The following is a 26,113-nucleotide window of genomic DNA, read 5'->3' as shown; positions in this document are numbered from 1 at the left end:
TTCTTTCAGGGGAAATTACAAAGGATTTGTGTTACATTTTACAAATTAATTGACTGTTTCTCTAAAATTCCACACTGCTTGTAAAAACAACTTCTATTTTAATAACCCTTTAATACAGGCTACATAAAGCGGTTGTAAACCCTAGTTTTTTTTTATAAAAATAACAAACATGCCTATACTTACCTGCCCAGTGCAATCGTTTTGCACAGAGCAGCCCTGAACCTCTTCTTCGTGGGTGCCCTGCCGGTGCTCTAGGCCTGTCCTCTTTAACGGGTACCCCCATGGAAAGCCGCCTCCCTGGGGGCACCTGTGTGGGCTTGCTCCCAAGTCCTGCTGCTGTGTTCATTGACAGAAAGTGGGATTTGGCCACCCCCCCCCCACTCCCATGTTACTGGATTTGATTGATAGCAGCAGGAGCCAATGGCTCCTGCTGCTATCAATCTGTCCAATGAGGAGAGAGACAGCAGCTGGAGTCGTTGCGCTTGTGCGCATCGCTGGGTAAGAAAAAGGGGGGGGGGGTCTGGGGGAAATGTAGCATAGGTTTTTCACCTTAATGCATAGAATGCATTAAGGTGAAACATTTTGAGGCTTTACAACCACTTGACCTCCGGAGGGTTTTACCGCTTTAATGACCTGGGCATTTTTTTGCTATTACGCATTGTACTAATTTAACTGGCAATTGCGCAGTCATGCAACACTGTACGCAAATTAAATTTAAATAGTTTTTTTTTCACACAAAGAGAGCTTCGTTTTGGTGACATTTGATCACCACTGAGTTTATAATTTATTATTATTTAAACGAAAAAAGATCGAAAATTTGGAAAAAAAAATATTTTCTACTTTCTGTTCTAAAACAAATCCAATAAAAATAAAAAAGATATTTGTTTCAAATATTTAGGCCAAAATGTGCTCTGCTACGTCTTTAGTAAAAAAAAAAAAAACACTAAATGTATTTTAATTGGTTTGTGTGAAATGTATAGCATCTACAAACTATGATTCATATACTGGAATTTATGCAGTTATAGACACTACACTGTAATGGCTGTGATCAACAACTCTTGATTGTGATAGTGTGGCAGAAAATCTGGTGCTAATAGAGACTAGCTGTGAGAGTGACTAGTTGACAATGACATCATTAGTAACACTAATAATCAGAGATTACAATGACACTGTACTAAGGACACTGGCTGGGAAGGGGTTAACATTAAGGGACAATCAAGGGATTAAATGTGTGCCTAACAAGTGTAATGTATGTAATGTGTGCTGCTTTTACTTACTAATATGGTTGTTTTTTCTTCCTGCTTATCAGGGAGAATAAACAGCCAGATCATTGTTCTCTGTACACAGAGTTCTGTGTGTTTGTAAACACAGAACTCTGTGTTTGATTGGATACAGCCAATTAGCAGGTTTCAGTGGAAATCATTGGCTGAAATCTTCTGTCAAACACGTGCTGTATGGAATCGCAGCACAAGTCAGCAGGGGCTTGCACATGCATGTCCCAAACCTGGAAAAAAGCCAGCAACATACATGTACACTGCCGAGCCTCCACCTGCCGAATGCTCGTAGTATTTTTACTTGAAATTAAAGAAAATTTTTGGGTTAACACCAAAACAGGAAGAGAAGAGAAATCTTCCAATGAGGACACACCGGGATAACAACCAGGGATTCCCCCACTTTGGATTTTCCTCAAATTTTTGGCTATGGGACAGTAAGTAAAGATGGTGCACAAGAAAGCCCCCAAACAGTTTGCTGAAGACAAGCAGACTAAGGACATGGATTACTGGAACCATGTCCTGTGGTCTGATTAGACCAAGATAAACATATTTGGTTCAGAGGGTGTCAAGCGTGTGTCGCTGGAACCAGGTGAGGAGTACAAAGACAAGTGTTTCTTGTCCACAGTCAAGGATGGTGGTGAGAGTGTCAGAGTCTGGGACTGCATGAGTGCTTCCAGCACTGGGGAGCTACAGTTCATTGAGGGAACCATGAATGCCAACATATACTGTGACATACTGAAGCAGAGCATGATCCCCCCTCCCTTCGGAGACTGGCCGCAGGGGATTATTCCAACATATCGACCCCAAACACACCTCCAAGGCGACCACTGCCTTGCTAAATAAACTGAGGGTAAAGGCGATGGACTGGCCAAGCATGCCTCCAGACCTAAACCCTATTGAGCATCTGTGGGGCATCCTCCAAAGGAAGCGCAAGGTCTCTAACATCCACCAGCTCTGTGATGTCATCATGGAGGAATGGAAGAAGACTCCAGTGGCAACCTGTGAAGCTCTGGTGAACTCCATGCCCAAGGGTATTAAGGCAGTGCTGGAAAATAATGGTGGCCACACAAAATATTGACACTTTGGGCTCTAATTTGGACATTTTTACTTAATGGCTGTGTGTTGAGTTATTTTAAGGGACAGCAAATTTACACTATTAGACAAGCTGTATACTCACTACTTTACATTGTAGCAAAGTGTAATTTCTTCAGTGCTGTCATATGAAAATATATAATAAAATATTTACAAAAATGTGAGGGGTGTACTCACTTTTGTGAGATACTGTGTGTGTATGTATGTATATATATATATATATATATATATATATATATATATATATATATATATATATATATATTGTATCAGGGTGGTGGTTTACTCCAGGTTTTGTGAGGAAAAGCCCCACTAATGATGCAGGTGTGTGCTGCATTTATATTAGAGCCAGGGATAGAGCTCAGAGCTCCATCCTCCTGAGGGTCAGTGTGTGTGTGATGGGAGCTGTGTGAGATGCTATTGGGCATCTAAGTCCAGGAGGGACAAGAGAGAAAGTCCAGAAGGGACAAGATAGAGTCCATGTGGGACAGAAGAAGCAATGAAGTTGTACAGAGATAGACCAAGAGGGGCCAGAACAGCTAGGAAGCTGTAAGGAAGACACAGAGCTGAGGTGCAGTGTCTGTGTATAAATGCTAGGACGTGTTTCACGGTCAAGTGGACCAAAACAAAGACACTAAAGTTGAGGAGGCAATCTGAAGAGGTACTTGGAACAGTAAAGCTGCTACAAGAGAGCCAGGAGGCTAAATGTTATATTTTGCAGTGATAGTGAGAACCCCCTGCGTGGGAAGACATACCTGTGTGAATTTTGATGTTCATTTAAAAAAAAAGTGGGCAGGAAAGCCCAGAACATTATATCTGGTTTGGAGTAAACTCACGATTTTGATACTACCATTGAGCTAAGAAACTCCAACGTGTCACAATACATACACACACTAGTGTGCACTACTAAACTTGCTTCCATTTCAGCACCAACACCTTCTGTTTTTTTCTGGATATGGTTTTTTTTAGCCTGCTTGGCTGGCTGTATACATAACTCCCGTGCATGTACACTGGAGGTTAATAAATCCTGGTGCCCAAGGCATGCCAAGATTTTACACTGACATACATAGCTCAGAGTACACACACTAGAGAGGTTTCCTAGCAGGCAAGTAGGAAGCTTTTATGGCAAAAGAGATATAGCAGGTCTCTTCAATAAAAAACCTTCCTGCTACCCAATTTATTTTTCTGGGTAAGTAAAGTTCTAAGAAAGAAAAGACACAACTGAAGAACGCTAGCTGATGAGCATACCAGTAGTGTATAAGAAAACACTGTACATGTAAAAGGCACAGGAGAATCCAGGTTGTGAGAAAGGTTATAAAATTCAGGGCATAGTAACTGATTGAATTGTAGGTCTTTTCTTTTTGCTGTTAGCACCACTGACACACATTTGCCTGTGAACCTCCCAAAAGTACTGGTGGTGCCAAGTATGCCAGCAGTAATATAGAAGTACTGCTTTGGTATTATTCTAAACTTTACCTTCAATTAAATCCCCAATAAAGAAAAAAAGGAAAAAAAAAATGATGTTTCCTATCCCCTCAGTCCCAGAAGAGTACTAGAGCAGGTTTTGGAAGGTTGCCAGTTTTTCATTACTGATTAACGCAGAACAGTCTTTTTTTTCATTATACCTGAGCACATGGGCACAAATATGAAGTACTGAACAGAAATTTCACTAATAAAATATAGAAACTTTTGCAAAGATTGTTAAGCAGTTTTTTTGGCGTGCACGTGTTTCCGATAGGATTAGAGTTTCAAGTACCAGTTCTATAAAACTATAATACCCACATATCTAAAGAGCTGAAGTTAACCATACATAACACCAATGTTTCTTAGACATACCCATTTATCAAGCTCTCATCTCTTTGGTCATGTAATTCCTATAATAAGGCTTATGCCCATTGGGGCATACACCGCCCTAGCAGGGCATTTCTACAGTGGGTATGTCCAAGTGCTTCTGAGCATCTGTGGCAGGAAGTCTCGCGTCTAGGGGTGCACATTAGTCCCTAATTACAGGTAACTTCTCCATGTGCAATTATGCCAACAACAACGGACAATATCAACCTGTATCAGATTTGTGCAGGCTTCTGGTCTGTGGTCAACCATGTGCATGAGTCCTTGAAAGTTATTGCCAGAATGCACTATGGGAGGCAGCATGAGGTCTGCTTAATTTACAGAGTTACTTTTTAAGTGACCATCACCAAAAACCAATGATTTTAAACCATTTTCAAATCCAAGAACATAAACCTAATATATTGCAGACTACCAGTCCTTAGATGTGGTGCATTTATTTTGCCTTTTCAGGCTTTTTTCCCTTTATTTTAAACTGGTGATCCTACCTGTAATACACGTCTTGTCCTAGAATATCAACCCTCACTGTATATATAGAGAAGCAGAGTTGTCACCTTTGGACTGCAGAACACCTCACCTTCTTCTCTTCTTTATAGCATAGGGATACAGTGTTTTGTAGTCCACACAAAGGGCTAGGAACAATGTTAACCGATAAGAGTAGACCACGGGAAGTCATCAGCTGACAAATTTCGGACATGATTGACAGGTGTTTTGTGACTTATCTAACAGATATAACAAAACTCTTTTAATAGTATATTTAACAGATCACAAGGGAGAAAATAGAATAAGTTCATTGTTAGGGTTTATATACACCAAGGGGTGTGTTTATAGAAAATGTACAAAGCTTTTGTGATACTGTATGTACATTCATACTGGGCAAATGGGACTACGAGGCTGTTTTGACTATACTAAAATCAAGCTGCTGAAAGGCCTTTGCTTATCATTCGCACTGGAAAAATACCATTGTATATTCAATTTGCTTCTAAATGTTTTCACATTGTTTCAATCAAGCTTGAGGCTTCCTTTTTTGGATTGTCCTCCAGACTTCTATTGGAATATAGTTAGACGTTTTAGCAGTGGTGTGGGGCTTTAATTTCATTTTTTGTTACATTACACTACAAGCCAGAGAGACTGTGGAGATACTCTGGGGTGCCTGCCCGGGAATCAGATCCTTCACATCAATACATCAATACATTAGGATGGCCAAGCCAGTTAAATAACCCTACAGATCCAATGCTATTTTTCCACTTTCCTCAACTATTCAGGGCAAAGAGACAGTGATAGTGTGTGGGTGACCTGACTCACTCACAATCAGCTTGCCACCGCCCCCTTTACTGCTTCTTCCTCTGTTGAAGCTGGCACCAAAATCCCCCGTGTCAAATTATAAGAGATACTAGGGGAGCAGTGCTGCTACTCTGTCATGCGACAGTGCTTGGGCCTAATGTTTTCTGTAACGGCACAAGGAGTGTGGGGAGCTATTTGTCGTGTGCAACTTGCATTAGGAAATTAAGATTTTGGCAGGATCTCACTGGTAAAGAACTGTTGGGAAGCATTCTGACAGCATGTTTTGGTTGATAAGGGAAGGTTTTCACTTAGTGAAATACAGCCTTTGGTTTATGTCTGTTCTGAATTGTTATTTCCGCTTACCTCTCAGGGCCGTGATGTTTTTCTGGGATGGCTGCTGGAAAATTGTACATGTTCCTTTCTCTACTGTGCACTCTTTAGTCAAGCAAGGGAAATGCAAACTGACCTTGGTTCAGCTTCTGCTACAAGCCTCATCAGGAATACTATCCCCAGGAGTGTTCTTTGCCTCCTGTAGATCAATACCCTGCTATCAATAACCACACTTCCCCCGCATGTAATCCACTGAAGGCTCCCCCTGCAGTACCTTTACCCATAGCAACCTTTCAGACTTCTTCCTCTACTTCTGTTACTCCTCCCTCTATGCTCCCCAGTACTGTTACTACTTTTCTGTCAGCAGTACACTCTGGTCAGCACCATGCAACTGCTTGCAGGACTGCAGTATTTAAACAAAAAAAAAAAATCCAGCCACTATTCCAGATTCCATGCTGCCTGCTGATTGGGTTCATTCTTCCTCCAGACTGCCTGCTGAGGGGGTCCATTGTTCCTCCATGCTGTCTGTCGATGGCGTCCATTCTTCTTCCATGCTGCCTGCAAATAGTGTCCATTCTTCCTCCATGCTGCCTGCCAATAGGGTCCATTCTTCCTCCATGATGCCTGCTGATGGGGTCCATTCTTTCTCCATGCTGCTTGCTGATAGGGTTTGGTCTGCAGCTATGCTGCTTGCAATGGGGTTCAGCCTGCCTTTATGCTACCTTCCAATGGGGTTAAGCCTGCCTCTATGCTGCCTCCTGATGGGGTGCAGTCTGCCTCTATGCTGCCTGCAAAAGGTGTGCAGTCTGCTGTTGGTGCCCTGCTATTCTCTGCCATGCCTGCTGCTGCTGACTGGCTGTCCTCTGCTACCCCTGTCACTGGTCACCTGCTGTCCTCTGCCATGACTGCTGCTGGTGCCCTGCTGTCCTCTGCCATGCCTGCCGCTGGTGCCCTGCTGTCCTCTACTTTGCCTACCACTGGTGCCCTGCTGTCCTCTGTCATGCCTGCTGCTGCTTCCCTCTGTCATGCCTTCTGCTGGTAACCTTCTGTCCTCTGCCATGCCTGCCATAGGTAACCTGCTGTCCCTTGCCATGCATCCTGCTGCCAGCTGCCCTTTTGGACTATGCTAATCCCCGGGCACTTACCCAGTCAGACTCTGTTAACTGGGTTCAGCCCCTGCCTGCTGAAGGGTCTAGGGCTTCTGGGTTTCCCTTTTCATGTAGCTTGCATGGGTTATTTGTCTGGTCTGAGATCCCTAAAGTTGCCTGTCCTGAGTTTCTTTTGCAGCCACTTGCTCCTGTTGCTCCAAAGCCGGGAGGTCCAGATACCCACTTGGAAGTTAAGAGCTGCACCCGCTATTGGAGCCCCAGTAGTAAAGCTCTTCTAGGTAAGGGCAGAGTTCCATTTAAATCTTGTCCTGACTTAGCCGATATCTCTGCAATCCCAGGTGCATTCTGGGACCTGGGTCGGGTAACATATGCCCTGAGTAGATCTGAGAGGCAGTTAAAACACATGGCAGTCTCTAGCTTCCTCAATAGGGAAGGCCCAGTAGTGATGGGGTACCTGTTTGGACAAAGTACTCCAGTGTTAAGCCTTCATGTTGTCTTCAGAATCCCAGCAGTGGGAGGTATGCTGCACTAAGGAATTGTAAGCTTTTCGTGTTGTGCCTTCTCAGGCATCTGACCAGCATGGAGCCCAGCCAGTTTTCGGACCCCGGTGGCAGAGTATTTAGTCAGCTTCCGGACCCTGGCGGCAGGGTTCTCAGTCAGCCTCCTGAGACCAGCAATGGGGCACGGTGGAGCATCCAGAGGCTGCTCCTTAAGGTGGGGAACAGTCAGGACCTGGTTCACCTGCTGGTGGCACTGTGCTTCCCTGAGTGGAAAGCTACAATTCTTGTGTCCACCAGCAGATGTCTCTCAGCAGGTTCCTGCAATCAGCTCCACCTGGCTCCAGGTGCTGGGAGGGTACTTAAGCCTGTCTCTACTAACACACCTTGCGTCTGTGTTTGGATTGCCTTTCTTGCTGCCATATTCTGAATACTCTTGCTCTAGCGTGCATTCTGTACCTTGCTGCCTTACACTTCCTCCCCTTGTTCCTGTGTCCAGTCCTTATTCCTCCCCTTCCTTGCATCCCTGGTATTCCCTATTACCTGTGTCCCTCATTTGTATACATTATATGATTAGCTTGTTAGATTTCTGTTACTTAGGCTTTTTAGGTATGGGTCATTTGTTGTTCACTATTTTCTGGTGTATGCATATCTTCTTGCTTGCTGTTAAAACATGTATTTCATTATACATGGTTTGGTCCCAGCTTATTTGCTGATGGATAGGAGGATCAACTTTGCTGTCCTTACATTTTAGACTCAGAATGCATGGGTATATTTAGAGTTTGCAGTGTTTATATTTTTATGTATACATAGAATGTCAGCCTGCATTGGAATACAGAAATCACTCCTCAAAGCACACCTTCTTCTAAAGCGTACAATACCAGGAGGAAATAAAAAAAAAATAAAGAAAAAGAAAACCAAAAAGTAAATGAAAATCAACAACTTCATCAGCTTTATGAACAATAATTCCTCCATTGGTACTACGTTCAAGAAAATGAGGACTTTATAGGGAATGGTCTATTTTTTACTGGGATCAATACTTCTGTATGGTTTCCAACAGAAGTTTATCTTGTGATCAGAAAAGTAAATGAGTTCAGTTTACTGGCACTTTGTAACTGAACAAAGTATGATAAACTCATCTTCTGTAATATAACACCAGCGTGGTCTGTTGTAAAAGTGGGCTTAGGCTGGCCATACACAGTGCAAATTTATTTTCTGCAACCATGGGTTGCAGGAAAGAAATTTGCACAATTTCCTCATCAACAAAGACAGTGCTGACAGGGGAATCAGTAACTGTCTTCTCCCGGCGGGGGGGGGAAGCTGTCCCCGCCTGGAGAAGACAGTGATTATCGCTAGTGGCTATAGCAGCCACTAGGGATCATCGCAAGAGAATTCGGCAGGCTGGTTGTACCTAAGTTGATTGATCAATCAACTCAGTACATTCAGCCTGCCCATTAGCAGTTCAAATCTCAGCTGGTTCAACAGGAAGATTTGAACCATGTATGGCTAGCATTACAGAAACCCACAAAACGACTTAGAAAAAAGGATGAAAATGTAAAATTTTCTAAAGTAAGTTTTCAGTGTAAAGGAAACAATAGTAACGGGGTAATTATGAGTAATGTAAAATTGTTTTAAATTGTTCCACACAGTGCAGAACAAAGTAAACTCTACATGACGACAAAGCTTTGTCTTCATTAGTTCTCAGTCACAGAAGGATTGTAGATGAATAGCGAGAGAGGATTGTTTTCAAAACATTGCTTTGTCACAATTTAAAATTGTCAAACACAGGCTATAGTAGTATGGTTTACCTCATCAAGACGTCTCTCGGTTCCTAATGCCAACAGATTATTGTACTCTCTTTCCAGAATTTGTCTAGCCTGGAAATTAAAACAGTCAGGGTTCAGTTATAATAACACAAATATGCATTTACTGATACCTTAAAAGATACATGCTTAGCTAATATACTTGGTATTTGGCCTCACCCTCACACTTCTCATGAAACTTCCCAGTTAAAATATAGACCTCAGATGCAATAAAGTAGGCTCCATTGCTCTGGTCTGCACAGACCCAGCCAGTGATCATCACCCTTTCAGGTTCAGAGGCCTGTGAAGCAGACCCATATGCTCCAGGAGAAAAAAAGAACATAAGGAGTCCATCTCAGCCCTACTTCACAGTCTATCGTAGGTGTTTAACAGATAAACAGTGCCAGTATTCAGAAAGCAGGAGCTGGTTTCATTACACATCTTAGATCTGTCTTAGTTCAGAAGTCTAATAAGCAGTGCCAAGACAAGGTCATTCAGTGCCCAGGGCAAAGATGCCAAATTTCCCCTCCCCCCTTCATTATGTGTGAGCTAATGAGGAGAAGAGGGAGCACAGCCCGCACCTCCTCCTCTCCTTGCCGCTTCCAGCGCTGGGCTGACAGAATTAGTGATGCCACTGTCCCTACTCTTTTCAGCCTTATAGTAGATGGAACCTGTGGCGCCCCCATCCCTACAATATGCCCTGCGCCCAGGGCAGCGACCCCTTCTGCCCAACCACTTGTCCCGGCCCTGCTAATAAGGAGCATGGAAAGAGGCCAAATGCTAAAAACATGCTTATAGCCAAAATTTCAGGAACAAAAGACTGTCAACCAAGGTAAAATAATCCCGTACCAGTAAGTGAATGAGGTGCTCTACTTTTCAATGTTTTTTCTACTTGTAGTGTTATTTTATCTTCAGTGCCTGGATCTCCACCTGAATGTGTGTTGGATATGGTGAGCTACATGTGTGTTTGATGTGGTAAATCAGCAGGTGTGGCTCACATATTGGCATCAGTCTATGATCATGTGTTCCTGACACAGCAAGACTTCCATAACTGCTAGCAAACAACCTGAAAGCTCACATTACCCAATCTACTACACAAAAGCTACTTCAACCAAAAGTCAGCTCAAGCCCAAAACTATTTGGGAAATGTCCTTTTTAAAATGACTTGTAGATAAAACAATCAAAGTCAACAACAAAAACCCTGCATGTGTTTATGTGATACTGAGTGCTCTTACGGTCCAATCAAAAAGAAAAGCAGCTAGCACACCGCTAAATATAAATGGTTACGGAGCAAAGAAAAAAAGCATGCTGCATGTATATGATCTGTGCAGTAATAACAGTTGATAAAGATAAAAGTGAAGATAAATCAATATTCAAAAAAATATATATTGTATACAATATTAACAATAGTGTCACAAAAATAACAAAACCAGTCCATTCAGCATACAATAGTGAAAAAAAAAGTCTCATAATAATAATCTCAGTTCAAAAATCAATGTACGAAGATGAAATAGATTCATAAAGCTATGACCCCCTGAATCAGAGAAATAAAGCACTTAGGTTGATGCAACCATTTGTCAAAACAGATGAACCCAGGATCTTACATCTTCTCCCCAGTAGACAACTTGGTCTTACAATTTACAGGATCATATAGGAAACATAAAAAAGAGACAGACGCTCCACAAAGCATACAACCATCTATTAAAAAAAATTGATCAGAATACTCCCAAGAGTGGGTGAGGATCGCTTCTTCATTTGTGCATGCATGGTGACCTTACAGCGTCAACTCTGCCCCACGTGTTTCGTCACAACATCAGGGGAAGCTTGCACACCACACATTAAACACTGGAACTGGACAATGGAAAGCAAGGAAGTGTATGGTTTTTCGCTATGTAGAGCATCTGGCTCTTTTTTTCATCTTTGCACATTGATTTTTGCACTGAGATTAATATTATGGATCTTTTTTTCGCTACTGTATGGTGAATTGACTTGATTTGTTATTTTTGTGACACTATTGTTAATATTGCATACAATATCTTATTTGCATATGGATTTATCTTCTTTATCAATTGTTTTTATTACACAGAATAGTGATGATATACTGTACATATTTTGATTAGCACAGCACTGTGATATTGATAGCAGGAGAAACCCATGTAAGGGCAATATCACCTCATATGGGTTAAAATGGCCTTGATCTATGTATATATGTGCATTGTCATTAATTTTATTTATTTATTTATTGCACATATGCTTTTTTATGCATATATTCATTGATTACACACTGTTTTTCAGTTTTTTTAGGGATTGCGCTGCTGCTTTTGGCTCAGGTGCATATTATTATTATTATTATTATTATTCTTATTACTACTAACAAGATCCAGATACAGAGTAAGCCTAGATTCACACTGAGGGCGGGTTTGAAATCATGCAAGTTCAGCTAAACTCGTACTATTTCAAACCGGTGTTCTGCTGAAAACGCCAACTTGCCGAGAACTCCAATTACGTCACTTCCAGTGACTGTACATCATGAATATTTGGAGATTTCGAAAACTTGGTGTTTTCACAGAACAGGCAGCAGCGTATACACTCCTGTACATGCTATAATGAGTGGAGATTGTTTGCTAGTAACCAAAAACATGGCCACCTCCTAGGTGGCGATAAATAGTGACCGGACTAACAATGTCCACTCATTATTGTGTGTACCGGAGTGTAAAGGCTGCCGGTGTTCTGAGAAAACACCAAGTGGTCGATATCTCTATTTATTCCTGGTGTACACTCACCGGCAGTAACGTCGTTGGAGTTTTCGGCACAACTCCGGCATTTCAGTCCAACTTCAGGGGCGATTTGACAGACACCTGTGGGGGTTCTTGCATAGATGTCTATTGAAATCGCCCCCCCCCCCCCCCCAAAGTCCCTAAAAGTCATGCAGAAACTACTTTTGGGAATCGGTGCGGTGCCGCAAAGTCGGCGCTCCACGGATTCAGACAGTGCCATTGCCGGCAATAGTAAATGTCAAATTGGCTCAATGTGCCTGTGGGCTAAGTAAGATTCCCCTTACAAGTGACTGTGGTACGCTGATTAATTGATATCATAGACATACAGTGTATGAAGGGTCTGTCTTGTTTATTTGTTTGTTTGTTTGTTTGTTTGTTTGTTTTCTAATTGTATTTTGTCCTTTGATAATATATGTACAATATACTTTGAAATATAAATTTCTAAAAATAATTGGGCTTGAGCATTTTAGCGTTATCTTTTTTGTAGTGTACACGTCACATGAATAAGAAACTAAGCAACGTGTAATCCCATCGAGACAGCTCAGTTTGTTTACAAAGTTGGCAACTGAGTGCAAAGCAAATTTCAATTACGTAATACCATAACTAAAAATGCCCATATACTATAGCTCAAATAACATTAGAAAAGGCAGCTACTACTGGCCAACTTACCTGAGTATTTTGTGTTGGGATTTGTAATAACAGTGCCAAACTGGTGTAATCAAAGTTTTCATCCAGAGCAATGAGCGAGCCATGCACACCACTTTCTAGAATGCTGTTTGCATAATCCCTTAGACCTATTGCCTGGATCCAACGGATTACTCGGTCATTGCTCCAAACCAGCACATCTAGAACAGGAAAACACATTGCAGTGTCAGCCTATTAATCATCATTTCAAAATCTCTCTCTTATTAAGCCACCTTCATAAATAAATCATTCCTTAACTTTATCTGCAGGCAAAACTGGCAATCTTTCTAAAAAGAAAGTTTTTCTTTTTCCCTTTAGTGGTTTTGAGCTTGCAGTGAAATAAAATGTACTCAATTTAGATTAAGGTTTATAGCAAAACTTTCCAGTGAGAGGTAGGGATCTTATGGTCAATCCCATTCTGAAGATGCTAGCTGTCTGGCTATTGCACTGACCAAATGAGCTGAATTTGTTTTGAGTCACTGACCCAAATAAGTGTTCATAAATGAAGAAGGTAGACATCCTTATTTTTGGGCTTTATTCTGGTAAGGGACATAAACTATTGAAGCAAGAGGGTAAACAGGGTAGCTAGGAAACATTTCCAGAATGAGAAGTAGCAATGGCAGCCTCCATGACTCTCACAGAAAGGTTTCCTTTAAGTATAGTGGAACATTTAATCAGAAGATGTTTACACCTGTGTTGCCCACACACATTGGATACCAGCTATCCAATCCTTTTTTCAGTTAAGCTCAAGCTACCTGAGACCACACCTGAAGGAAAATGCTTTTTATTGGCTGGATGTTTGCAGCCCAACAGCAGTGTTTTCATTTGGGATTTCTGATAAAAACCAGGTCGCAGCCTATTACTTGACAAGTCGTTCCCCATGTTTTCCAATGATACCCATTCATATATGCACAACTTAAAGTTGCAGCAACTTCAAAGCAGCTCATGCACCATTTTGTTCCATTGTTTATGCAACATGAGGGCCAAAGACTTCAATGTTAACCCTCAAAAGTTTCATGAAAGTCGTACCTGATTGTTACACAATGCAACTTGTGTTCAACAGTTGTCCATTATCACTGATCAAAGTTGTGTCCAAGTTGCACCCATCCAAAGTTGCATCAAAGTTGCACCAAAGTTGCACTCCAAAGTCGGCGCAACTTTGGAGTCCTACAAGTGCGAATGGAGCCTAAAAAGGACCACTGTCTACTTTTTAGGTACCAGAAATCTTGCACGACAGATAACACACATAATTAGGCAAATGTAAAAAGCTTTAGTAACACAAAGATTTCAAGGTCAATGAAACTTCTTTTAGTGCAGTATTCTAAAGCCACCTTATACAATAGTGCACTGGTCTCCAAACTGCGGCTTGGAGGCTGGATGTGGTCCTTTGCATGCCTTTATCCGGCCCTTGGGACACTATTTCTCCCACTTGTACAAGAAACTATTCCTCCCATTAACACCAATAATAGGCCAGAATTACTGCCAATGATACAAGGAACCATTCTTCCCACGTACACCAACAATGGGGTATAATTCCAGCAAACTGACATCAATGATGGGGCATTATTCCATTCACTATTTAATCAACTGACACTAACAATGGGGTACTATCCATGCCACTGACACCAGCAATGTGGCATAGTTCCTGCCACTGATACCAATGATGACTCACTATTTACCCCACTGACATCAATGATGAGGTACATTTGCTCCCACACTAGGACATTTTCTAATCCCACCAGTCACAGTCCGGCCCCCAAAGCTTGAAGGACAGTAAACTGTATCTTTATTTAGAATGTTTGGAGACCTCTGCACTAGTGCATACATTAATGAAAAAAATCTAAAAAATTGCTGGGTTCCAACACTTTAAAAAAATGAACATCTGTTCTAAATTAGTTCAGTAAGTTTTTACTAATTTCTTATTCGTTTAGGGATCCAAAAACTGACTGGAAAGGGTCTCAAAAATGTAAGCCCACAACAGCAATGGAGTATACTTATCAGAGGGTATTGCTCATAACAAGAAAACAACAAGAGAAGGGTGCACCGACCTTGTGCATTACCACTTAAAAGTTTATTAAAAGCAAAGAAGGGTAGCGTACAATATACTCACAAACGTAGCATACGAACAAGCATATAGGAAATGGGCACCGCTCGCTTCCAGGACACTTCTCTACTGCTGGATAGCGTGATGGCGTCCTCAAAACCTGATGTGGCTTACGCGTTTCGAGGGAGGACCCTCTTCCTCAGAGCCAAAATCGCCACTGCAGTGTCCTCCCTCGAAACGCGTAAGCCACATCAGGTTTTGAGGACGCCATCACGCTATCCAGCAGTAGAGAAGTGTCCTGGAAGCGAGCGGTGCCCATTTCCTATATGCTTGTTCATATGCTACGTTTGTGAGTATATTGTACGCTACCCTTCTTTGATTTTAATAAACTTTTAAGTGGTAATGCACAAGGTCGGTGCGCCCTTCTCTTGTTGTTTTCTTGTAGTGCGTTTTGGATACCCTTGGTCCTGAGGGGGGCAGCAAGACCACTTCATTTGTGTCATAAAACCGCCTAGAAGATTCACCTTCCCGCATACCACTCGAGTGCAGGAGAGATATTGTTGTTTTTTGGAAATTATTGCTCATAACATTCTTACCCAGTTATCTTCGATTTATGTTACAAAGGCCTTTTTTTCAAAAAAGATCCTAAATTATATAACTATTCCTGCTTTCTTTACTGAGTAAAATTAGCAATGAAAGTCATGGAAACCAGTTAATGTGTAGAACTTAATACAGAGCTTCTTAAGAGGCCCCAAAAACAGTCATAAGTTGCCAACCTAGTCTTCTGTACAGAAGTGCTACCCATGGCAATGTATCATGTATACATGATCATTGCAGCTACAAAACTGTTAACATAAAAAAATGTGTTTCATTGCATAGTCTCTGGGATATGTAAATAATCACTACACCTCTTCATATTGAAGCATTATTTAACATCATATATTTACTGACATTAAAAACCTTCTCTATAAGAATACAAAGTGTTACGCAGCCCTAGTGAATATTACATTCTATTGTACAATTTCTGATATTGGATATATACACAGGCAGGAGATACTCTATGCTTCACTATCGCAGACATTCCCTAAAACAAATAGATTACCTTTTATTTCATGCTGGCTTACTTCTCTTCTCCTCTCCAGTTCTTTCCTGTCATAATTCAACTTTTTTAAGCACATAATTCCGTACTGTAGACTTGTTCTGTAAATGTAAAAAAATGGTTTTAGGAGTGTTACATTTCTAGGCTGCAAGACAGATGATTTAGTGTAAAAATCAAAATGTTCTTATACAATACTTATTGTAGGGTGCAAAGTTATTACAAAAAATCTATTGTATTGTTCAGATTTATAAAAACTGATGTAATTTAAATTCCATTGTTATGAGGACTTTCCATATCCATTAAGCTAAAACAGCATTCACAGTACTGCATCCATTTGTTATTTATAAAACATCTTCCATCCATTCAGCTATAACAGTGCTACCAGAACACTGTGGTCAAATGAACTGTGGTAGCTTGGGTTCCTACTCCCTGCATTATGAAAGGACTTCCTGGTCCCTGCATTATGAAAGGGCCTCCTGGTCCCTGCATTATGAAGGGGTCCCAGCTTCTTGCATTATAAAGGAGCTACTGGTTCCTGCATTATGAAGGAGCTCCTAGTTCCTGTACTATGAAATGGCTTCTGGTCCCTGCATTATGAATGGACTTCTGCTCCCTGCATCATGAAGGGGCTTCTGCTCCCTGCATCATGAACGGACTTCTGCTCCCTGCATCATGAAGGGGCTTCTGCTCCCTGCATCATAAAGGGGCTTCTGCTCCTTGCATCATGAAGGGGCTTCTGCTCTCTGCATTATTAGGGGCTCCTACTTCCTGCAATATACAGTTAATAGGCTACCTGTCCCTCCATTATGAAGGAGCTTCTGGTCACTACAACTTCTGCTACTCCTATACCAGGCTATCATGCTTATGGGTAGAAAAGAAATCAGGTGCGCTAAAATTCACTGGTGTCACAAATCAGGAAAAGGTGTGACACTATAATGAGTGTCCCCCATATACCTGTGATGTGTTTCCAAAATTGATGTGCACTTGAACGGGTGTACAGTAAATACTATGCACCCTGGTGCATATACTTGGGTGTGTTATGGTGAATAGGTGATGATAAATGGATAATGTGATACCAACATAAACCAACAAAGTGCACAAGTAATTCAAAGAAAAAGTGTCCAATATTTCAATGGTTGCCACCTCAGTGTATAGTCCATATACATATAAAAGTGCATAAAGTCCCAATCGTCCCCTCACAGGCTAAAGTAAAATCCACTCTGTGGGTTCCTCTAGATCCGTGGGGTGCAGATGGGTTCCACCACCTTTGTGGGGATTAGCCCCTTACCATAGAGAAAAGAGGTTAAGGATGGATAATCAGCCCAGTAGTGTCTTGGGAATTCAGGGAGGTCACCGTGAAATAATCAGATAGTAAGTGTGGCCTCTTACCGGATCGCTCAAACCAAAAGGCGACTGTCTCACTGATCTTTCGGTGTCTCAACCCAATCCCGGTCCACTCTTGTTCTGGGTGTTACTCTCCGCACAGGTGAGGGCTTCCACGTGTATCTCACAGAAACAGAATCAGACCATAGCGCAGTACCTTTGACAATTTATTAAAACAAAAGTATCCAATGCACTTACAGTTAGATGTTAACTAATGGACACAGGAAACCGATACCGATATTGGAGAGGCCGTGGCCGCCTGCAGTGCGGTCCTCGGCAACTTGCAATGATGATGCGGCGCTCCTCTGTGACGCGTTTCCACTAAACTGTCGTCTACGGAAATATTTCCGTAGGTGACTGTTTAGTGGAAACGCGTCACAGAGGAGCGCTATGGTCTGATTCTGTTTCTGTGAGATACACGTGGAAGCCCTCACCTGTGCGGAGAGTAACACCCAGAACAAGAGTGGACCGGGATTGGGTTGAGACACCGAAAGATCAGTGAGACAGTCGCCTTTTGGTTTGAGCGATCCGGTAAGAGGCCACACTTACTATCTGATTATTTCACGGTGACCTCCCTGAATTCCCAAGACACTACTGGGCTGATTATCCACCCTTAACCTCTTTTCTCTATGGTAAGGGGCTAATCCCCACAAAGGTGGTGGAACCCATCTGCACCCCACGGATCTAGAGGAACCCACAGAGTGGATTTTACTTTAGCCTGTGAGGGGACGATTGGGACTTTATGCACTTTTATATGTATATGGACTATACACTGAGGTGGCAACCATTGAAATATTGGACACTTTTTCTTTGAATTACTTGTGCACTTTGTTGGTTTATGTTGGTATCACATTATCCATTTATCATCACCTATTCACCATAACACACCCAAGTATATGCACCAGGGTGCATAGTATTTACTGTACACCCGTTCAAGTGCACATCAATTTTGGAAACACATCACAGGTATATGGGGGACACTCATTATAGTGTCACACCTTTTCCTGATTTGTGACACCAGTGAATTTTAGCGCACCTGATTTCTTTTCTACACAATTTTATCACCATTTGGTTCAAAGGTTGCAGCTATTCACACTACTGATCCTGCGCACTTATTTAATTTTATACATATCATGCTTATGCGTAAGAGGCATTTTATTTATACTAGGTCTACTTTGGGGACTCTGGCTCCGAAATACACTAGACTGGTGCACCCTCTTTCATTAGTTTTTTTGTAGTAGCTTCTGACCACTGCATTATGAAACTGCTCCAGCTCCCTGCATTATGAAGGGCTGCAGGAGGAGGACATCATGTCCATTTCTACACAGAAGAATCAAGTATTATGTCCTCGTAACTAAAAGTGAAACACTTCTAACAGTCTGTTTGAAGGAGCCCCTGGTCACTGCATTAGGAAAGGGGCTCCTGGTCTCTGCATTATGAAAGGGGCCCTTGGTCTCTGCATTATGAAAGTGACTCCTGGTCCCTGCATTATGAAATTACATAAAGGCAACGCAACACAGCTCAACTTGTTGTCAAAGCGTTTGCTTTTCAGTAGAACATAATGTACCTCCATACATTTAGTCAAAAATCTCTCACTTTTAGACTAAAATATTTGATTTTCTCATATATTCTCTATACATATAGTATATATATATATATATATATATATATATATATATATATATATATATATATACACATACATACAGTATATAGTGAATATATGAGAATATCAAATCTTTTAGTCTAAAAGTGAGAGATTTTTGACTAAATGTATGGAGGTACATTATATACATTATATACTGTACACATATATAGTGTGTATATATATATATATATATATATCAATCAAGAAATTGAAGATGCAATCTCAATAATTGTACGTTTCTTTCTTTCTTTACTTCATATCTTCATGCATTTACAGGTAGGTATGCATTTACAAACAAGTGACTGACTGCACAGTTTCGGACATGCATTAGTCCTTCATCAAGTTGCATGTATAGCCCTAATGTTTTAGGTTGCCCTTTATCTTCCCTCTCACAACAAGCGTAGGTATAAACACAGTGAATATCTGAATTAACCCACCCTTCTCTAATCTGCTTCCAAAAAGATACAGTATCTAGAGAGTTATGTGTCCGTATATGACTATCTCCCTGCATCTCTTATTCTAATTAAATCAAAAGCATAATATAATTACCTTCCATCCCATTATATCTATACTAAGGAACTCATAACAAATATAAACATACAAAAATACAAAGTATCACATAGATTTATATGGGTTTGCAGTGCATTAACCCCTACTGCTCACCATCAAAATCCATATTGATTAGGAAAAGCCTTAGCACAATATTTCAGCACATTTTTTGACTCTTCCTATTTCTACAAAAAATTACACATATGAAAGAGAAAAAAAATCACTACTCATTCATAATTGTCACTATAAAATGTTATCCTACAGAAACAAGTAGATCATAATCTTTGTTCAAACTGTAGGGATGTAAATAATTTAATTGTTTTATCCACCATACTTCTGTCTGCCTAAGTTTAAGGATCCTGTCTCCTCCCCTTTTGTCTTTCTTTATCTTTTCTAAGATCATAAATCGTAGATCTGTATCTTTATGACCATATTGCATGCAATGTTTTGGAACTGGTAAACCTGGCTGATTTTTCCTAATTGATGACCGATGTTGTGACATACGGTCCTTCATTTTTGGGTTGTCTCTCTGACAAAAATCAATCCACGTGGACAGATCAGTATGTAAATCACATTCGATGTCTGGCATGTGTGGAAACCACGGATTCCATGTATAGGCCCTTTACATCCCATGTTATTAGAATATCATCCTCTTGCTAATCAGGTATTTATTTTCGTTTTTGTAGAAAATCGTTCGTGTCCTTGATATATGACTTTGTTCCTTGCATCAAAGGGGATAACATTTTATCCAAAAATTGTGAAGTAGGGACAATAACAGACTCCCTGCCCGATACAATCGGATGCCCATGGGAATTCTCGCTATTTTTATGAATCTTCGGAAGGGAGTACAACACAGGAATCCTAGTATGTATGGGTAACAAATATTCATAGAGATCACGTGTAATTATCCCTTCCTTGAGGGCTTGTTTTAAAATTTCTTCAAATTGTTTACATATACTTTAAGTGGGATCAGTTGTAATTTTTTGTATACATCCTGATAATCTAGCTGTTTCTTGATCTCATTCTCATACATTTGTCTGTCCATAATGACAATTGAGCCACCTTTGTCAGCTGGTTTCATTTTTCCTTTTCAAAATCTTTATGATATTTAGCCATATTAGTGTCCGTTTCCTTCAGTTTAATTAATTCCTCAGATGAGACTGCCGTTTTTAACTCATTCTCCACTTTAGCTAGTTGTCCCGAAACCACATCCGGTTCCTTCTGTATGTGCGAGATGGTTAAAGTCATCAAATCGAAAAAACAATTATTTAACATTTGCATAAATGTGCCCTTATAATCCTCATTGTCGCTGAACAAAGTAGGACTCCTTCTCACCCTTAATCCTCTTGGGATCCGCTGTATCTGATGGTACCCAGCCAGGGTTAATCCATGCAACTCCAAAGAGATGTATTTCTTTTTTAATTTTTCCCGAGAACGAGTATTGTGAACTGGAATTTTACCAGTTAAAAAATCTCTAGATCCTGCCACTCGAGATACAATCTGTGTGGCCTCCTCTCTTGAGAACGAAAACATATTTCCTGGATTCAATTTAATTTATAGAGAAGTGTGAAATCCCAAACAAAGTGTAATATAATTTCAAGGTGGGACACCTCTGCTGTGTAACCAGTTCCTTTTCACAGGATTACATCTGATGTGGTACTCCTCTGATTCCACCAGACATTCATCAAAAAATTGGAGATGCAATCTCAATAATTGTTTTTTTTTTCCAATCAATAATTTTATTAGAATTTTCAAGATTTTTTCAAACATACAAAACACAACATTTAAGCCACACAGAACCTCAACAGTAAAAAAAAAAATTAAAAGTTTAATTCCTCTCTCTCTTAATCCATCACTTTGGTCATACCATATATAGTAGCATTGTCTTTACCTTCCATTGCCAATTATAATTTTATCTTTATTCATCTCAGTCTATAATCTTCATAGCTTTACACAATGATCCCTATTATCCCCCTATAACAATGGATAGAGAAAAAGGGATCATATCAGGGTATACAAACCAAGGCTCCCATGTTTTATAAAACGTTTGTAAATTTTCTCTATTCTTATATATTTGTTGTTCTCTCAACAGAGCATCATTTACTTGGAGTCTCCAGTCTCCAAAGAAGGCGGGGTAGAGGATAACCATTCCGCTGGTATACTTTTTCGAGCTATAAATAATAACCTGTTTAGTAATGTTTTCAACTGTGGGCGATAATGTGTCATCTGGAAAACCACTCAAAAGACATATTTTAGGATCCATAAAATTCTGAATTCCGAGTACGCTATTTATTATGTTCACCAGCTCTCTCCAATATCTAAAAACTTAGGGCATCTCCACAGCATATGTAAAAAGTCAGCCGCTGGTTGCCGGCACCTTGGGCAGTCCGGGGATTCCCGTATGCCCCATCGAAACAGCTTAATAGGTGTATGATAAGTTCTATATTATATAAACATCTGTGACAGTTGCTGTGTTGGTACTAAGGATACTGTCAGTATTTTTTGTAAAATATTTTGCTATTCCTCATCAGAAATATCACCCAAATCCCCCTCCCACTCCCTCCTACCCTGCTCCGTCTTGATATCTTGCGTACTGTATTGTAAAATATTATATATGGAAGAAATGGGGTCTTTTTTCTTGACAGTCCGCTCAAGAAGTGACATTATTATCATGGGTCTCGGCGTCATTTCTACATTTTTAAATTGAGTTTGAAGTGCGTGTTGTAACTGTAGAAACTTAAAAAAGTCCTGGCGAGAAAATTGATAAGTCTCCTGCAAGTTTTGAAATAACTTTAGGGTTCCATCTGTATACATCTGTAAAACAAACTGGAGCCCCCCATATGCCAATTATCAAAACCTTTTAGTTTATCAAGTTCAGCATAATTTCCCCAAATAGGTGTATAAACTGAAATCCCATCATACTTTTTGCATAAGTATTAAAGTAAGAAGTGTTCTGTCTCTAGTAAACAGCCCAGCCTCCAGCTGTGCCATAAAATGATACCGCATATTCCCATCCATTAATAGAGCTTGTATAGGGTCTCTCAAATTAATTTCACCCCATCCCGCAAAGTGCTGTAATTGGGAGGCAATAAAATACATTTTCTGAGGAGGGACTGCCAATCCTCCCACCTCTGTTGGTCTTTGAAGGACAGCTAATCCTATTCTGGATATACCCCCCTTCCAAATCAACCCTCGGAACAAGGATTGTATTTGTTTAAACCACAAGGTGGGAATCCTGATAAGTGAATTATGAAATATATAAAGCAAATGAGGGGTCCAAAACATTTTAATTAAATTAGCACAGCCTACTACGGACAGGGGTAATCTAGACCATACTTTAATTTTAGCTTTAAGACTATGGAAGAGAGGGGATAGATTATATTTCAGATTATATTTCAGGTAGTCTTTTTAACTGGGGGTAAATCCAAATCCCAAGATACATAAAATGATATTCTATCCTAATGCGCTGAGTATCATACTGGCAATGATAAATCATAAGTATCCAAAGGAAAGAGAACCGACTTTTCCCAATTAATAACAAACCCAAAAAAGGAGCCAAAGGTCTGTATAAGGTTCATAAGCAACATTGGCGATCCCTCTGTATCTCCCAAAAATAAAAGCGCATCATCGGCATAAAGTGAGATTTTTTCATATCTGTCCCCCCCCCCCGTTGAAAACCATGAATATAATTTGATTGCCTAATTGCCTCAGCTAATGGTTCTATGGCCAGCGCAAACAACAAGGTAGATAGGGGACATCTATGACGCGTTCCTGTAAAAAGTGGAAAAAAATTAGAGACTGAACGATTAACTTGTACACATGCTCTCGGGGCAGCATATAATAATTTAGCCAAGCGTATAAAATCATGTCCTAATCCAAACCTATCCAAAACCTCCCATAAATATGGCCTCTCAAAGCTATCAAAAGCCTTTGAAGCGTCCAGTTACAAGATGGCCCTCCATCCCGCATTATCAGCTGGTAACTGCATATTCAAGAAAAGCCTCCTAAGATTTACTGCCGTGGATCTTGTAGGAATAAAGACAGTCTGATATGGATGTATCAAATCTTGTATCACTTTACTAAATCTAGATGTTAAGACCTTAGCCAGAATCTTAATGTCTGTATTCAGTAATGAAATTGGACGGTAAGACTCTGACAGCAATACATCTTTTCCTGGCTTGGGAATCACTATAATACATGCATCCCTCATTGACTGTGGAAGTTCCATTTAGTCCAGAGCTTGATTAGGAACTTTCAGAAGCTCCGGCAGCCATATTGTTTAAATATTTCCGCTGGTAAGCCATCCAAACCGGGCGTCTTACCCCCTGGGGAGTCCGCTACTACCCATTGTAGTTCAGCCAGAGTCAAAGGAGCATTTAGCTCACATCTTGCCACCTCAGAAACAGAAGGGAGCCTCATTGTTCCCAAAAAGTTTCTGAGATTATCCATAGGATAATCTACCTTGCTCCTATATAAGTCACTATAAAATGTCTGAAAGGTCTCTGGGATGTCCTGTTGATTATGAGAACAAACTCCCTCTGCTGTGTTAATAGCTGTAATAAAATTTGACTGGGTTTGACCATTTGCAATCACCGCCAACATACGCCCTGTTTTCTCACCTTCCTCCAAGCTCCTACATTTATTAATCTCAATAATTTTAAGTTTCTTTCTATCTTCACTTTATATCTTCATGCATTTACAGTCCGGTATGCAATTACAAACAAGCGACTGCACAGTTTCAGACATGCATATGTCCTTCATCAAGCTGCATGTATAACACTAATGTTTTAGGTTGCCTTTTATCTTCCTTCTCACAATGAGTGTAGGCATAAACACAGGTGTATCACCTAACCACTACTTCTGTGAATACCTGAATTAACCCATCTTTATCTAATCTGCTTCCACAAAGACACACTATCTAGAGATCTATGTGTCCATATACTACGCACGCACCATCAGAACACTGAGAAAACGGTTTAGTGAACACAGTCGCTTTATTTGAAGTAGGCAAAGATAAACATAGTGTACCCATACACTTTGCTGAGCATCATTACAAATCTTCCACTGGCATCTACGTATGGATAATTGAGTCTATCCCAGATTCTCTTCGATAGGCAGAGTAATTCAAATGACTCTGTCGCAGAGAAATCTTCTGGATATACACTCTGGACACCCTCACGCCTGGGGGCCTCAATGAAGAGATTGAAGTTAACACACTTAAATAGCTCACCACCTTCAACATTACCTGTAGCCCCTTCCTCCTTCCCCTCCCCCCCCCTTCATTCCCCCCCCCCTTCCCCATAGGGACTCTGTCATGTTTTCACATTCACAACACATTTTTACTATATTTCCTTTTAGATTTAAGTTCTCATCCCTTGAGTCCCCCTGTTAGTCCGATTAAAGAGTACAAATTAGGTACCCTATCCATAGCATAAGAATTTATATATGAGTAGATCCATTGTATTACTTGATAGCGCCTCTCTGAATATATTTAACTATAGTAGTATACCTAGAGACTTTATATGGTTACTACTTGTGTGACCATTTGCGGAATATTACACAAACATATACATGTGTGTGTGTATATATATATACACATATATACACACATAAATATGTTTTCATACAAATTTACCATACATATAGCTCTTCCACTACTACTTTTTTATTGTTTTACTCATATTCATATTTTTATTATAATAATATTGTTATCATTTATTTTTATTTTCACATTTGTAAGTGCCGCCCACCTCTTCATATTTCCCACTCACCAAACTGTTTCTTTACAAAGAGCTTGCCCCAGAAGCTTAATGGACAGTCAACCTATGGCCTCCAAGGCTAGCCTAGCCTCAAGCACCATTACAACCACTTTCCTATATCATTACACACATCGTCCATGTATGTTTGTTTGTTGTCTTGTATATCTACGTATTTCCATGGCTACCGTGTTTCCTAAGAATTTTTGGCCCCACCAAGGCCACTATAGAATTACGTACTGTCTGTGGGCATAAAAACCCTAATCCAATATGGAGCCCATATGGCCTGAAGAAGGAGTGCATGCTCCACAATGCGTCGCCATTTACGTCTACACATCGCAACCAGGAAGTGATGTCTCGGTCCTCTTTACCCACTCATCGTGTGTTCCATGGACTCCGGACACTGTGGCAACCACCGAGTAACCCTCCATGCCATGAGAGCCAGCGGTGAGATCGATATCTAGGACCCCCAGGATTGCGATACCAGACTTCCTTATGTGCATTACATGCTTTTAACGAGCTTACCATTGTAAGTTTTTTATACCTCTATTAAAACAACCATTCCGCTGCACTTAGAAGGCGCTGTGCCCCCCCCCCCCCCCTGTTTAACCTCCAGAGCTACTTCTATCTCTTCCACAAGTAGCCACTACAGTGGGCAGAAGCCACAGAAACTTTACATGCCATGTCTTCCCTATACATTTTTTCCCCTTCCCCCCCACAGTCAAACTAGTGATTCAGTGGACTTTTTTTGCACCAATCACCTTGTGTTTTATCTCGAGTGGGAGGATCTAGAGATTTTTTAGCTGGTAATACTCCACAATACTCATTTGTGGTAAAAATTACAAAAGAAATACATCTCTTTGGAGTAGCATGGAATAACCCTGGCTGAGTACAATCGGGTACAGCAGATCCCAAGAGGATCAAGGGTGAAACTGGCTTC

The 26,113-nt window shown here is 40.6% G+C and overlaps 1 protein-coding gene across 1 annotated transcript in view; it reads right to left on the bottom strand.

Moving 5' to 3' along the window:
- The window catches only part of PPFIA2 (PTPRF interacting protein alpha 2), a gene marked incomplete at its 5' end in the record, with an annotated part of 484,274 nt that overhangs the window by 9,956 nt on the left and 448,205 nt on the right, over positions 1–26,113 (bottom strand). Inside the window, 3 exons of the mRNA XM_082256724.1 lie at positions 9,240–9,308; positions 12,680–12,855; positions 15,841–15,938. Of these exons, the coding sequence (XP_082112850.1) occupies positions 9,240–9,308; positions 12,680–12,855; positions 15,841–15,938 (343 nt within the window). The remainder of the gene's footprint in view (positions 1–9,239; positions 9,309–12,679; positions 12,856–15,840; positions 15,939–26,113) is intronic.

Source organism: Pelophylax lessonae (assembly GCF_965119305.1).
Source record: "Pelophylax lessonae genome assembly, chromosome: 4".
Classification (NCBI taxonomy): domain Eukaryota; kingdom Metazoa; phylum Chordata; class Amphibia; order Anura; family Ranidae; genus Pelophylax; species Pelophylax lessonae.
Note: the sequence above shows the minus strand (reverse complement) of the source record. Positions and strands in the feature narration are given on the sequence as shown.